Consider the following 14,382-nt stretch of genomic DNA (forward strand, 5'->3'; position numbering starts at 1 on the left):
TCATTTTAGAGGGTCATTCATAAATAGGTGGAGGGAATCTTGGGAGATGGCATTTTCTCTGTAATTCCTTCCACACAGAGATGCATCATAAAGTTTCTGTTGTATGCTAATAATGTATTTCTCAAGTCTGGCCTTTGACAACTGAATTTATATCTTAGGACTCGCCTTATTCTCTTGATTGCAGTCCGTATCAACTGTTATTAATGTTGCCTTTTTTAAATTGTAGGTTGCCCTTGGACCTAATGTTGAAGGGCAGGTAAGAAATATTAATAATTCATATCTTTTTGCACTGAGTTGATAAAATAACTAGTACAACATGCCTTTCATGCCCTTATTTCAAAAATCTGAAGTGTTTCTTTTGTTCCTCCCCGAAATGGAAGCATAATAGCTCAGTTTCAGCAATCCACCAGCCACTGCTTTGTGCAAAAATACAAGGAGCAGGTCTACTCATATGAGAAGTGCAACCTTGGCACTGTAAACTCATGCAAGATCACAGCCTCTTTTCTGTAAAAAGAAAATCCACATCTTGCAGTTTTCCTTTTTGCAGAAGTAGAACCACCCAGTTCTAATGTTTTACTGCTAATACAAACAGACCCTTCATATTTACAAGGGTTGCTGTTTGGTGTGTGCGTGTTCAAGCAGTCCACTAAAATGTTGTTGGAACTGATCCTCTTTTCCTCCCATCTTTTTAAGACTCATGTTGTGTGCTGGCTTTCAATCATTATACCATTAAAACAGTGGCAGCACAGAAATCAAAGTTGGCGTTCTCCCGGGGCTAACCTACTACTTGCGGAGGGGGACCAATGATTCTAGTAAACACTGAGAGAAAAGGCTCAAGGCGCCAATATGACCAAAAAAGAAAAAGAAAAAAAGAAGACAAGTAGCAGAAAAAGGTGAGAAATTAAAGAAGTCCTAAAGGCAATGTTTACATCTTGGCACAGTGCCTTGTCAGTGATGTGACTCAACTAAAGAGCAAAAGATAATGAGGACAAGTTGACATTCAGGATGCAGAAAGCCCTGGCAAATAATTCTAACTGTCTAAAAATAATAATACAGTGAATTTCCAAGAAAGCATTAACACAAAAATATATTTTTCTTGAGTGTTTCCTGAGTCTCTGTAAGAGCCCTCTACTTCAGTCTCGTTAACCTGGACTGAAACTAAATAAATTCTGTATTGAATTATTATTGTTTATGTTCATTATTAAGGAAAACCATTCAGTTGGTTCATTACTCTTTAGTTCAGGATCCCAGGATTTACAGGCTATACATAAGTGTCAGGGAACTGCCATCGGAGCCAGAGGCGGAGGGAAGGCTGCAGAGGGATGCCGGAGAGGGTCCCGGTAGGGAGAGAGGCAGCCCATCCGCTGGGGAAGGAAATCAGCGTAGCACCAGTGGAGGAGGGGGGCAGATGGGGGAATTGGAGAGAAGGCTCCAGGACTCCTCGCCGAAGACCAGCGGGGAGAGCACAGGTCCTCCTCTGCCCACACCCTCCCTGCGCAGAAGACTTCCGTGCAGGGAGAGTAGGAGGAGACTGGGCGTCAAAGAACTTATTTGCTGGAAGAAGTTCAAGAAACGCCCACTGACGGATTCTGCCAGCGATTGAGACAGCCACCGATGGGTGGCTGTCCGGACAGAAAGGGTTCACCCAGGTAACTCAGCCAGGTGTGGCACCAACTTACGCACGAGCAACCCCCTAGAACCATTACAGCAAGGCACTATGACTGCTGCTTTTTGTGAGTGGCAATGTGTATTGTTAGTCAGATCCCAAACCATTATTGGCTTTGCTTTCTATTCTGTTTGCCTTAATTTACAGCCAGCCTACAGAAAGTCCACTGTTCCATTTTTCAATGTGTCTCCTGCTACTACAGTGCCCCATATTAAAGTAAGTAAATATTAAGTAAAATATTTAATGCTTTGCCATTGGCAGACAAAAGTATTTGATAAAGTAGAAAATCAGGGTTGCCTGTATCTGGCTGCTGATTAAAATAACCAGCTGGCTCACTCCTTTTTTTCTTAGGCAAACACACAAAGGTTATACATTGCAAAGAAGGTCTGAGGCTAGGAAGGCAAAATAGGGTTCGCACTAAATAGGGCTGTATAGCAAATAAACTAGGGGAAACATTGTTAGAATTTTATGTTCAACAAAAGACCCAGACAAATCTGGGTAGAAGCATTTTCAACACCCTTCAGCATTTCCTTAGAAGAGTGTGTGGTGTAGTGGTTAAGAGTGGTAGACTCGTAATCTGGTGAACTGGGTTCGCGTCTCTGCTCCTCCACATGCAGCTGCTGGGTGACCTTGGGCTAGTCACACTTCATTGAAGTCTCTCAGCCTCACTCACCTCACAGAGTGTTTGTTGTGGGGGAGGAAGGGAAAGGAGAATGTTAGCCGCTTTGAGACCCCTTCGGGTAGTGATAAAGCGGGATATCAAATCCAAACTCCTCTTCTTCTTCTTCCTGCTCCTTTCTCTTACAACTTGGGTGTCACACAACACAGAAGAGAAGGGCAGTACAAACAGTATTATGCCAGGGACCACTGACTTTCTTGGGCTCATTTGTAAAAGAGAGACAATGTTGTGGGCACCATACGGATGCTGCAGTTGTGCACCCATGTTCTGCAATTCTGCGCATGCATGCACACTCATTTTCCCCCTTTCTACCAGCATTTAGGGTACAAAATGTGTGTGTGTCTGGGGTGGTGATCTTCCTGGAGAATGCAGCTGGGAAGGCCAGAGGTAATACTACCAAGCCTAACTTTAGTGGGGAAGGGACGGGACCCCATGGGTGCCAGGGAGGGCTTCTCAGGGCACATGTGTGCGCATGGTCACCTCATTGTGCAGTATATGCAGTAGGAGGGAAAGCTGAAATTCTGCTCTTCAGCTCTCCACAATGAATGGAGGCACCAAAAAGCCAAAGCTTTTGAAAGGATTAAAGGCAAGGATGGATGTGTGAGGGGTGCAAGGTAGGGAGAAAAGACATTTCAGGTTCCTTTCCACCTTTAAGCTCATAATAAGCTCCCATCCTGCCTCAACTCAGAGCTACTGTAAGGTAACAAGCAAATGCTGCTATTCGTGAAAAAGCAATGAAGACAGAAATAAATCAAATTAATATCTTGCTTGTTGCACAAGCGAACAAGTAGAATGTACTGGTAGAATGGTGAGGTCATTGCTTTTGCGCTATTGCTTGTCTTGTCACTGCCCAAAGAAAGCATAGTACAGAATATGGAAAGTGGAAGGGGTTAAGAGAGGAGAAGCGTCATGTGCCTGGGGTGGGAAATGTGCTTGAAGCATAAAGAGAGAATGTTACTGGGAAAGCCAATATAATATTGCTAATCTCCTGCATATACCCAGTCAAAACATCATACCCTCTTCAAAAGCCTGTGTGCCCTGCCAAGTGAAGGCAGGTGGACACCAATGACAGGGCCATTTTGGTGGTGGCATCCTCACCAGGAATCTGCTTCCCAAATGGGGCTCATCTAGTTCCTTCTTTGAGTGTGTTTTTGGCACCTCATGAATACTTTTTATTCACACAGGCCTTTGAAATAATTTTTCTTCCAATCTCAGCTATTGTGCTGCAATCCAATATCCACTTATCTGGAGGTAAGCTCCACTGAACTCACTGGGGCTTGTATCTGAGTAGATATGGGTTGCCGTACATCCTGGATTGCCGGAAATCGCTTAATTTTGGGGGGGTAAATCTGGACATTTGGGGAAAACCCTAAAAATCTGGCAAAAAAGCTCAACAACCTTTGTGTTATGATTTTCATTTTTTTGAAACATGGCAACCCTATAGTAAAAGGTAAAGGGATCCCTGACCATTAGGTCCAGTCACGGCTGACTGGGGTTGCGGCGCTCATCTCGCTTTCTTGGCCAAGGGAGCCAGCGTACAGCTTCCGGGTCATGTGGCCAGCATGACCAAGCCGCTTCTGGCGAACCAGAGTAGCGCACGGAAACGCCGTTTACCTTTCCGCCGGAGCAGTACCTATTTATCTACTTGCACTTTGATGTGCTTTCGAACTGCTAGGTTGGCAGGAGCATGGACTGAGCAACGGGCGCTCACCCCATCACAGGGATTCAAACCGCCGACCTTCGGATCGGCAAGTCCTAGGCTCTGTGGTTTAACCCACAGCGCCACTCGCGGCCCAACCCTATAGTAGATAAATATAAAAGATTGCACGGTTAATATCCAAGGTGCAATTTACTGTGTGACTGCATTGCTAAACAAGTTTTGACTTGTATTAACATGTATTTAATGCTTATTCTTGTTTGGTTCCGCCCGCCTTTGTATTTTAATATTGTAGTCTGTCCTTGTGAGTTGCCCCGAGAACCTCTACTATTGAGCCACCTATATAAATTTAGTAAACAAAGGAATAAAGGTAGTGGACTGAGTGTTGGGCAAGGGTCACCAGACCCTGATCTAACTACTCCCTCAGTCATGATGCTCTCTGGGTGACCTAGAGCTAACTACTCATTCTGAGCCTCTCTCACCTCCAAGGTCAGGATTAATGTCCACCGCACTGAACGCCTAGAAGGAATGGTGGGGAATAGATGTAATAAAAAGAAACATTGTAGCACAAGGATGGGGAAGTGGAGGCCCATTAGCAGCAGCCAGTATGGCAAAGGGTCAAGGATAATGAGAATTGTAGTCGAGCGGCCTCTGCAGGGTAACACATTCCCCATTCCTGCTGTATCCTTTTGTTTAGCTAACAGCCAGGTAAGTTTCCACAAAAGGCACTCTACCTTCTGGTCTGAGATCAGCATTCTGCCAGTGTGTGCATGTAGCTGGAGGAGCAGCATGAGTCAGAATGAAACTAATAGGTGATATACAGGCCGGAATGTTTGCAGCTGGCTTGCAAGAAAGAACCACGTTACAGGGAAACAAAAGCACACAGGTTGCTCATGGGGAATTTCTGTCACTTGACAGACTGGTGCTGCCTATCTGGGCTTTTCACTGTTTCCTTATACATCACTTGTGCACTAGGAATACCTTTTCATTCTAAAAAAGCTCCACAGGTGTCCAGTGGTCTCCTGTGCAAATGAAAACGAAGGATCGTTCCCAACGAGGTTGTTCCATTCACACAAGGACTTCCACTTGCACAACGGAACTTCTCCCCGCAGGCACTAGCAGTTCTGTTCTGGAGCAGATTTGGAGCAAGGGTGGGGTAAGGAAGGGGAAGGGGAAGGGGAAGGGGAAGTCCTTAAGCAAACATACATACAACACTAAAGCTGCAATCCTAAATACATTTACCTGCAATGGAAAACAGAATGGAATCAGTGAGCCTAATTCCTGTGTTGGATTTAAGCCAGGGGTCGGCAAGGTTTACCTCACCTGGGCTGGTTCACTCCCACAGAGATCGTTCCGTGGGCCAGATCGCGTCTGCGCAGATGTGATTTTTGGCATCTGCACATGCGCAGACACGATTTCCTGTGTCTGCACAGATGCAATTTTTGGCGCCGCGAAAGTGAGTCCCCGCTCCACGCTGCTTTAGCGCGATGTGCGGGGACTCGCCAAGTGGTCAGCTCGGTCAGTGGGCAGCTCACGGGCCATTTAAACGACCCCTGTTGGCCACTTGTGGCCCATGGGCTGCAGGTTGCAGAGCCCTGGATTTAAGCCTTTAGGGGACGCGGGTGGCGCTGTGGGTTAAACCACAGAGCCTAGGGCTTGCCAATCACAAGGTCGGCAGTTCGAATCCCCGCGACGGGGTGAGCTCCCGTTGCTCGGTCCCAGCTCCTGCCCACCTAGCAGTTTGAAAACACGTCAAAGTGCAAGTAGATAAATAGATACCGCTCCAGCGGGAAGGTAAACAGTGTTTCCATGCGCTGCTCTGGTTCGCCAGAAGCGGCTTAGTCATGCTGGCCACATGACCCGGAAGCTGTATGCTGGCTCCCTTGGCCAGTAAAGCGAGATGAGAACTGCAACCCCAGAGTCGGCCACGACTGGACCTAATGGTCAGGGGTCCCTTTACCTTTACCTAAGTTGAATATGGCTGCATGAAGAAGGGCCCAAGTGCCATACCTGGCACCTCCAAGTAGGAATGTTCCATGTCTGAAACCCCAGAGGGTCACTAACAGCTGCTGAGCTAGACAGACAAAAGGTCTCACTCAGGACAAAGCAGCTTTCTACCTTCCTATGTTGTACCTGAAAGTAAGCTCCATTGCAGGTTACTCTGAGTAGACAGAGTGGGAACATTTGATATACCATAACTATCAGGCCAAATAAAACTGCTGGCCCATGAGCTGCCATTTGGCTATCCATGCCTTGGATAGTCTTATGTATATGGTCATATTGATGGAGACTGAATGAAACATGTAGATATTTTCGATAGATCATTTATGCCCTCTTCTCTTTTATATATATATTAAGGCATTGATCATGATATTTTTATAAGACACTGAACAGCTTAAATAAAGACTATTCCGTTTCTTATGTTTTAATATAGGTAAAACAAACGAACAAATATCCAAGATGTTTCAATGCTACACCTAGTTTCCTGCTGATGTATTATTTTACAAGTTTCCTTTTCTTCTCTAAAATGAATTTATTGGTCGCTATTTACTGTGCATATAATTTGTTCACACAGTTTACATTCATTATGCCTTCAAACAATATTTGTTCTGAATTGCAGGCAGAGTTGAGCACTCCTTTAAATAAATGCTTTGGGAAGGCTGCAGCTTATGACAAATTGGTAAGATCATCCTAGGCGTAATTACCTCCTGTTTATACGTATTGAAGATTAATGATGTAATATTGATTATATATAAGGATGTATAATGGTCATTTCTCATTTGCCCTTGTTGTTTAAATATATATATATATTGATATGACAAGGCTTATAAATATATTTAATTAGCTCCATTACTTTGAACATGGAAGGTAAAAACAACAGATGAGTGCCAAAATACTTTACAATGCTCCCTCCATCATCTGCTAGTTACTCAATCATCTTTACAATATACTGGGCAAGACTAATCTTTCTCTCTTGTTTTTAAGATAAGAGTTTAATATGGAGAGTGACAGAAGGTTACGAATGAGCCTACCTTTGTCATTATCTCTCAACATGTACGGAATGAGCATGCATTCTCTCCAGACAGAAGGAAAAAGGGAGAACCTCTCAAACCTAGTGCTTTGGAAATGGGTTTCTGCAAAACACTTGCATTAAAACATGACCACAGGACATCTTTGCTATGTGTCAGGGTCTCCAGATTTTAACAGAGACTCTCTGGGTCAAACTAGATGCTATTTTAACGACAGAGTTAAATCACATGCTTTGGCTTCCCTACCTATAGCTTGTTCTTTAAACAAATGGTAGCCACCCACCAGTGCAGCTATTTGCACCTGAAACTGCAAATAACAGCCTGGGGGAAGTGGAATGGGAGGAGGAAAAATAAAACTTTGCCTCCTCTTACACAATTGTCCCAACTCCTCTTACACAATTGTCCTCACTAAGCTACTTTTGAAAAATGCAGATCTTGAGAATGGAATTCACACACCACATTAATGTAATGTCTAATTTGCCCCTGTGGTGTCAAGGACTGGCACAACTCCAAAGAGTGTGTTGCAGAGGCAGGGGACCAGGGGAGTGACCCAGGAAAGGGGACCAGTGATTTATGGAGTGTCATACCACCTGCAAGACAGGAGTCAGGGGAGGAGGGAGAGTCAGGGCAGTCTGAGGCAGAGGAGGGTGCCCTGTATGTAGTAGAGAAAGGAGGGATGGTTCAGGCATGGATCAGCAGATTCCCCACCTTTGCCCACCCTACAGTCTCCTAGAACCAGGAGGGGCTTGAAAAGGGAAGAGCAGCAACAACTTCCACGCAGTGGGCCGGGGGAAGGTGGATTCCCAGCTTCTCTTTGTTGTGTTTAGGCACAGCGGGTGGTGGTGGTGGGGAGACCCCCTTATACTGGGAGGAGATGGGGGAACGAGACTTTGCAGTTACTCCCCTCCTGACTGAAAGCATGCTTGTGCGCAGGATGAGGGGTCAATTCTCGGTGCTTCTTTGGAAGCTGCATGCAAAAGAACACTCTGCGCCGTGCAGGATTGATACATTTGCACAGCACTTGTTAAGCAGAGTTATTGATTCTACTGGGTGCTGCTTTGCAAGCACCTTTTCTGTGGGGAAGCCTCTTGCAAAGGAGAATGCTGCACCATGCAGGACCAAGCCAAGCCTCCTGTTCAGCGGAGCCGTTGACCCTGCTAGGTGCTGCTTCAGCGATGGGGTGTCAGGCAAGATGGAAAGTCGGGGGGTGGCAGGTTCCTACCTTCTCCTGGGAAGATGCAACTGGCAATCAGGTAGCCCTCTGGCCTTTTTACAGGCTTTCCCACCCAGTGCCTGCCTCTCCTTCATGCCCAATATGCTGACAGCCAAGGATCAATCTGGGCCACCCAAGCTATTGAGCAGCAATCCATGGCTATCTCAACTTGAGACAACAGATACCAGAATCCCCTGAATATTCACTGAGCCTTTCTAAAGATCAGAATTGCTCTGTTTACTGTGGGATAACTTGATAACCCATATCATCCTGTCAAATGGTAAAGCTGGGGTTTTGTTCATACATACATACATACATACATACATATGTACATGAGACAGATTTGTGGTATCATCTACAGCCATACAAGAGATCTTCTTGGGTGTCAGTTGCAAATGTGTGAAGGTGAGTGGTGTGTGTGTGCTGCCAAGCCCTGCACTCTCTGACGCATCATGTGCTCACACTTTGGAGACCTCCATGAGGGTCTGAGGGTAAAGACCTGAAGTGAGGACCCCCTCCCCTTTTTGTGCAATTTAGAACCCTCCCACTCCCAGCCCACAATCTACATTTATACTGCAAGATCCTTGGAACAGAGATCTTCTGTTGCTCTGAAAAATTTCATAGACACTGATGAAAATAGCTGGGCCACCTACATAAAAGCGCTTCTACCTTCTTTCTTGTAGAATACTTGACACGCATCATCAAAATACTGTGTTCTGCTCTTGGTGGCATGGCTGATTATTTCAGAAGGATAAATACTGTTCTTGGAATGTCATTGTCTTAAGATGTCATTATCATGCAAGGAGGGATTGCTGTCAGCAAGCTGAACTTTATCTTCTCCTTGAAGTCACACTGTCTCAGAACACATGGCACAATGTGAAAGACACTGGTGTAATGAAATATTTCCAGGACATATGTTATGTAAATATTGCCCTCTAAATAAATTGTCATCTTCAGAACATCGCTTTTGTGTCAGTCATGTAAACTCAAATGATACATCTGTCTGCTGATTTACAGCACTATGATATGGTACATGGTTTTTTTAAAAAATAAAAAATAAAAATTATTACATTAGAATAAAAGGTTTTCTGGTTTGTTGTCTGCATTAAAATCTAGCATTTCCTCCTTGTCTGTTCTGTTAATTAAATTGAGATTTTAATTATTGCACACAATATCCTGCTTTGCATGTGGCTGCTTAGCTATAGGACTGTACACATGATTATAAAACAAAACCACTCCAGCCAATGCTACTCATTACTGAAACTGTTTAAATTCAAAGAATATGATAATATAGATTAATTTAATAAAAAGCTGTATTCAGTTTTAACGGCACTGCAGATATCTGCAGCAACCAGTAAGTGAATGTACAGTTAAATAACATGGGTCTACAGGCTGCACAAAAATTAATTGTAAGCAACATGGTTTTATTTTAGGTCTTCAAGCCATTATTTCTCATGAATATAATTTTTGTTTTATGTTATTAGGTAGAGTGCACTAGCTTGCCTGAGAATTTTCTTGTGTTTATAAGTGCAGTTTTAGCACCAAGAGGGATGCCACATAGTTTTTCTGCCAACAAAATGTGTTGGAGTATCCTTGGTTCTACCTCTATGTTGGGGGCAGTAACCAATATGATGCCCTCCATTTGTTGGACTACATTAAAGGTAAAGATAAAGGGACCCCTGACCACTAGGTCCAGTTGTGGCCGACTCTGGGGCTGCAGTGCTCATCTCGCTTTACTGGCCGAGGGAATCGGTGTACAGCTTCCGGGTCATGTGGCCAGCATGACTAAGCCGCTTCTGGCGAACCAGAGCAGTGCACGGAAACACCGTTTACCTTCCCGCCAGAGAAGGTATCTACTTGCACTTTGACGTGTTTTTGAACTGCTAGGTTGGCAGGAGCAGGGACCAAGCAACAGGAGCTCACCCCATCACAGGGATTCGAACCGCCGACCTTCTGATCGGCAAGTCCTAGGCTCTGTGGTTTAACCCACAGTGCCACCTGCGTCCCTACAATTCCCATTACCCCGACCAATAGCCACACTGGCTGAGGTTGATGGGAATTGCAGTCCAGCATTTAGAGTGGACCACACATTGGCTACCCCTGCTCTAGGCCTGCTTACAGAAGCAGAAATGTCAAACAGTACATCACAAGTAGGGTTATTAGCTCTTGTCCCAGATACATAGTGTCTCTTGCATTAACAGCTTTGGGAAAGCAAAACCTTGGAAAGGTGAAATAGTGACTCCCGTTCTAGTACTATAGTGATATACTTCTAAAAACCAAAAACTGCAGTAATGTTTGCTACAGAAGGCAGGAAATGGCAGTCAAAGAATGGACCACTGAATAGCCATGTCAGTCTTAATTGTATTGAGGGGTTTTGCTACCCTGAAGCAGATAGCACCCATTGCTCTATCCCTGAGTCAAAGGTTGGCAACTTCAATCCCAAATGTGTACACAAGGATGTCAAGCCGTATCTGTTTAGATACGATCCTCAGACTGCACCATTGGAGAACATTTGCCACAGCAGGCTGGAATACATCCATGCTACAGGATTGCATGTGCAGCACGTGGCTGGATCTGTGGGCTGCCTTCCAATCTTAGTCATTTTTGTGACCTGGAAATGTGAGATGAAGAAGATGCATCTGAAGATCTCCTTGCAGCTCTGCATGAAGAACCACCAGATGCTTCTGCAGGGACTGTCTGTCCCTCCTCCCATCCCAAGCAAGACCAAGCACACTTTGAAAATTCGTTTAAAAATCAAAAATAAAAATACATTTTTATTGAATATGCCAAACCATAATCTTGACACACAACGTGCCAAGGTGAAAGGTTCACACACACACACATTGATATTTGTGATAGTACACTTCTAAAATGCACCAGAGGCAACAACCCCCTCAGCCCCCCACCACACTGCGCCTCTGTTAAAGGGATATTTCTGGAAACGCTGGATAAGCATTTGCTAAGGCTCCTTTAGGAGGACAGTTAGCGTGAGAAGACCAATCCTTTTCCAGAGCATGAAGGGTATTGTAATGAAGACATCTGCTCCTCAAGTACTTGTTTAATGAGCTTGAATAGTTGCAGCAATTGCTTTCTTATCTTTGATAGATCATCTTAAAGGAGGTGGAAGACTGTTCTTATACTTAATCCAAGCCAAGTGTTTGAAGAGGCAACATAACCAGGGGGAAGTATCCGTGAATTATGTACTGAATTTAAAGTAAGAAACCAAGACAAAAATGAAAAAAAAAAAGTATAGACACCTCTATGTATTTTTTGAGTTTGTTTAAAGCACCCATTCTTTGCTTTTATTCGATTTAGGTTTACTGGCAAAATTAGAGAAGCTCAACAATCTATATGCAGCAACTATGTTTGGCATGGATACACTGGTACTATTCGGCTTTTGTTGCAGGAAACATTTGCTGTTGGCACAACAGATAAAATGCTGTTAAATGGCCACATACACATCTTGGAGAACCATTTTCTTTCCCTTTCACAATGGGAAACTAAGAATTCTGCCCTGTATACCTGGGCCTTCTCGAACGTGGCACCTGCCCTGTGGAACGCCCCTCATCAGATGTCAAGGAAATAAGCAACTATCCTCCTTTTAAAAGACATCTGAACGCAGCCCTGTTTAGGGAAGTTTTTAATGTTTAATGCTGTATTGTGTTTTTAATATAGAGTGGCTGGGGAAACCTAGCCAGATGGGTGGGGTATAAATAATAAATTATTATATTATTGTTATGATAGTCCAGATGTTATGGAATCCTGCTTGGGACTATGTTTCAGTTATTTCTGGCCTTCATCCTTTAAAAATGGTATTAACTGGAAGACAGCAATACTTCCAAATAGACTTCAGCACTGTGACACCTTGGGAAGAAGTGATACTTGACGAAACAGGGCTCAAAAAATACATTCTGAGTGTATTTGGTCCTCCTGCTTGGAATGCTCTCCTTGTAATCTAAAAATGAAAGGGCAGATCTTTTCCACACTTTGATCCTTAAAACTTTCTGGCTAGTCCTTAGATCAGAGCACATCCAAAATTCTCTAACAAACCATGCTGACGGGCGTGTGGGAAACACTTACTAGCTCAGCTAATCCACTGAAGGCCTTATAATGTTCTCAGTTGCACACTATGTCCTTGGTTCACTCTGGTTCATGCACTTAATGGGGATGAAATATGGCGGTAGAGTAGCAGTGCAAAGCTATACAGTTTACTGTGCAGATAGACTCTACTGATCAGGTGTGGGTGCCCGATTCCCAGAGCCTGATTTTCTCCATCAAACAAATCTGGAAGAATCAAGAGAACTGTATCTTCCTGCTAACAGACAATCACATCAAGTGCCCTGCTCATTAGAGATTATTGGTGCAATGGAGCAGAGTGACTGACACAACCCCAACAATCATGGAGACCATGCAATTTCAACATTGCCTAGCTAAACATATTATCTGGTGTCAGGTGTGCGTGTGCGTGCGTGATGGAGACAAATTTTGTACCTGCCCTGTGCAGTTCTGCTCCAATACAGCTATCTGGGACACCACCATAATATTCACACAAAGCAACACAGCGCCAGATATAAGCTTTCCTACAGATTTAAGAGGTGGTTGAGAAAGCTGTACTGGAAACCTGTGAACCGATTAGCCTAATACACAATAAAATAGTAAAAGAAGCTGATTTTTAAATGTATCTTTTGAAAAACCTGTAGCCATGCATCCCGAAGCAATAGTGGCTTGCAGGGTATGATTTCTAAGGTGAAAAGAGAGGGCTGAGGAAAGAGAGTTTCTTCTCATTGTGGTCTACTTTGAAGGCAGTCTAGTCTCTACTTCAAAGCTGTTCATTTTCATGACTTTCAAGTTACATTATCTGCCTGGGCACGTTTCGGCAAGGAAATTATAATATAACCACAGAATAACATTCCCAAACTTGGAGATAGCTTGCCCATGTGTACCCCTACGCCATCACCCTGACTGTGATATCTATCAAAGGAAGCTACTTTATACCAGGTCAGACCACATGCCCATTTGTCTGTTCTGACCGATGGGGAACCCATGGCCTTCCATAGATTGTCAGACCACAACTTCCATAATCCTTGATCATTGGCAAAGGTGGCTGGGGCTTATGGGAGTTGGAGTCCAACAGCATCTGCCGGGCTAGTTGGAGTTGAATTGGAATTGAATGACATCTAGAAGGCTGCTGGTTCCCTTCCTCTACTCTAGAGTCTTAGGCAAGGAGCCTTTCACATTATCTGCTACTCATTCCTTTAACTTGAGAGGCCAGGGGTGGAACCGGGAAACTATTGCATTCAAAGTAACATGTCTACCACTGATCCTTACGATCCCAATCCAAAGAAGTGTTTTTTTTTCTATTTAGAAGCATGCTTGGTCTTCATATTTAACGTTTTTTGGTTTCTCAGCAACAAATAAACACAGTTATACTGTGCAAGTCTCACTTCAACAAAGCATAGGAAATCCATACCTGACGGTGATCGGCACAAGGGCATCTCTGCTAATGGAGTGATTGACAGTTGCCGTCAGAATGTCCCGTGAAGTGCTACAGCCAAGCTGAGCTGTTGGTCTGCCATCTTCAAGGTAAAGGTGAAGAAAACGTCCTCTGGCATGCTCATCACCGGCTTTAATATACAACAAAATAATTTAGGGAAAAGAGCATAAATAGCTGAAAGCAAAAGGAGGAAAAGAAAGAAAGATGGAGGAGCCAAACAGCAAAAAAAGTAATTTCTGAAAGATCAAATTATGCACACAGGTTGTTAATTATATGTTTTCAGTGAGAGCTCCACGGTGCTCAGCAAACACTATTCTCTTTGGACACTTCTGCTATCAGGCATGATGATTATGCAGTAATGACAGGAAAACAAACTAATGCTGCTTGTACATTAGAAAGCCCCCAGCACGTACTATTATTATAGAATTGATGGTTCTGCCCATATGAAAGGTATTTGCCTGGAAACCATGCATACATTGCTTTGCATTCCATGATGAAAAAAAGGCATGATATAAATGTAAGTACAAATAAACACATTACTGGGAGGGGAAAGTCTTATGAATAAATAATTGAATCAAGGTATTTTTGTCCTATGCTTTTGAATTATGGTGCTGGAGGAGACTCTTGAGAGTCCCATGGACTGC

The 14,382-nt window shown here is 43.9% G+C and overlaps 1 protein-coding gene across 2 annotated transcripts in view; it reads right to left on the reverse strand.

The window, feature by feature from the left end:
• Positions 1-14,382, reverse strand: part of EYS (eyes shut homolog) — a 499,923-nt gene that overhangs the window by 99,725 nt on the left and 385,816 nt on the right. For both annotated transcript variants that reach the window (XM_081856657.1, XM_081856658.1), the window contains one exon: positions 13,715-13,868. In XM_081856657.1, coding sequence (XP_081712783.1) covers positions 13,715-13,868 — 154 coding nt within the window. The remainder of the gene's footprint in view (positions 1-13,714; positions 13,869-14,382) is intronic.

The sequence above is a fragment of the Podarcis erhardii genome (assembly GCF_964252035.2).
Source record: "Podarcis erhardii genome assembly, chromosome: 3".
Classification (NCBI taxonomy): Eukaryota; Metazoa; Chordata; class Lepidosauria; order Squamata; family Lacertidae; genus Podarcis; species Podarcis erhardii.